The 1,645-nt window shown below is 42.8% G+C and overlaps 1 protein-coding gene across 1 annotated transcript; it reads left to right on the top strand.

The window, feature by feature from the left end:
* Window positions 1–450: 450 nt before the first annotated feature.
* Window positions 451–1,401, top strand: LOC116874354 (olfactory receptor 6X1). Its single transcript, XM_032869017.1, has one exon. The coding sequence runs from the start codon at window positions 466–468 to the stop codon at window positions 1,399–1,401; it is 936 nt and encodes a 311-aa protein (XP_032724908.1). The 5' UTR covers window positions 451–465.
* The last annotated feature ends 244 nt before the right edge of the window (window positions 1,402–1,645 follow it).

Below are 1,645 nucleotides of genomic sequence, written 5' to 3'. Positions count from 1 at the left end.
AGACACAGAGAACCGTGGGGGGTTGTAAAATCAGCTTTCTTACACATATGTGTAATATAAATCAAGAATTTCTTTTAGAATGTAATAGGGGAGTGTGGGTTAATTTCTTCGGAGCCCCCAGCAGTGATCATTCTCATTGCCGTACACAGTTGGGAAAGTACTTTTCCACTCACCAAGTGTACTTAGTACTTTCAAAGTCCATTAAAAGCTGGTTTAGCTGGCAAAAGGATAAGCCCAATCCTGAGTAAGGAAGAAGTGCTGAAGGTGTGTATGTGCAGGCAAAGGAGGGGATGTGTCCTGAAGGAACTTAAATGGAATCAGAATCCTCCTTTTTTCTTTTCTTTCTTTCTTTCTTTTTCTTTTCTTTTCTTTTCTTTTTTTTTTTTTTTTCTGGTCCAATCTGTATTTGAGCATGAGATTTGAAGGAGCTGCTTTCTTCCTTGTCTTTCTAGAGTATCAAGGGACATGAGAAATGGCACAACAATCACAGAGTTCATCCTTCTAGGATTTCCTGACATCGAAGGACTGCAGGTCCCCCTTTTCATAGTAATCTTTTTCATCTACCTATTAACCCTTGCAGGCAATGGGCTCATAATTGCCATTGTCTGGGTGGAGCCCAGGCTACAAATAGCAATGTACTTCTTCCTCTGCAACTTGTCCTTCCTAGAGATCTGGTACACCACCACGGTCATCCCCAAACTGTTGGAAACTTTGGTGGTGGCAAGAACAGCTATCTGCATGCCCTGCTGCCTGCTGCAGGCCTTCTTTCACTTTTTCCTGGGCACCACCGAGTTCTTTATCCTCACTGCCATGTCTTTCGACCGTTACCTGGCCATCTGCAAGCCCCTTCGCTATCCCACCATTATGACCAGCAGCCTCTGCCTGCAACTTGCCCTCGGTTCCTGGGTGGTGGGCTTTACCATTGTCTTTTGTCAGATGCTGCTGCTTGTCCAGTTGCCCTTCTGTGGCAACAACGTCATCAATCATTTCTACTGTGATGTGGGTCCCATTTTGAAAGCAGCCTGCACAGACACAAGCATTCTGGAGCTCCTGGGTCTTTTGGCGACCGTCCTCGTGATCCCAGGGTCACTCCTCTTCACGGTGATTTCTTATATCTATATCCTGTCCACCATCCTACAGATCCCTTCAGCCACTGGCCGACAGAAGACTTTCTCTACCTGTGCCTCACACTTGACAGTAGTCTCCCTGCTCTATGGTGCTGTTTTGTTCATGTACCTGAGACCCACAACACAGTCTTCCTTTAAGATTAATAAGGTGGTGTCAGTGCTGAACACTATTCTCACACCTCTTCTGAATCCCTTCATTTATACAATTAGAAACAAGGAAGTGAAAGCAGCCCTAATGAAGGCAATGGCTTGTCCGAAGATTCCTCATCCATAGTAAAACATGCAACACATCAAAATGAACTTAAGGCAGATACAACAATTAAATGTGAAAGAGGACTGTGGAGAAGGTAAAGATGTAAAAGCAAACTATGATGGTTAAAGTTTCCTATAAGAATTTGTTATGTATGTTACATTGTATGTATGTTATGTATGTTCATGTTATATATATATTTATATATATAATGTATGTATGTATATTATGACCCAGGAGCCCTTCAAAAGAAATGAACTCATTCTCC

The sequence above is a fragment of the Lontra canadensis genome, unplaced genomic scaffold, assembly GCF_010015895.1.
Source record: "Lontra canadensis isolate GAN:19392208 unplaced genomic scaffold, GSC_riverotter_1.0 scaffold36, whole genome shotgun sequence".
In the NCBI taxonomy this organism is placed as follows: Eukaryota; Metazoa; Chordata; class Mammalia; order Carnivora; family Mustelidae; genus Lontra; species Lontra canadensis.
The sequence above is the reverse complement of the archived record's forward strand: the minus strand, read 5'-3'. Positions and strand labels throughout refer to the sequence as shown.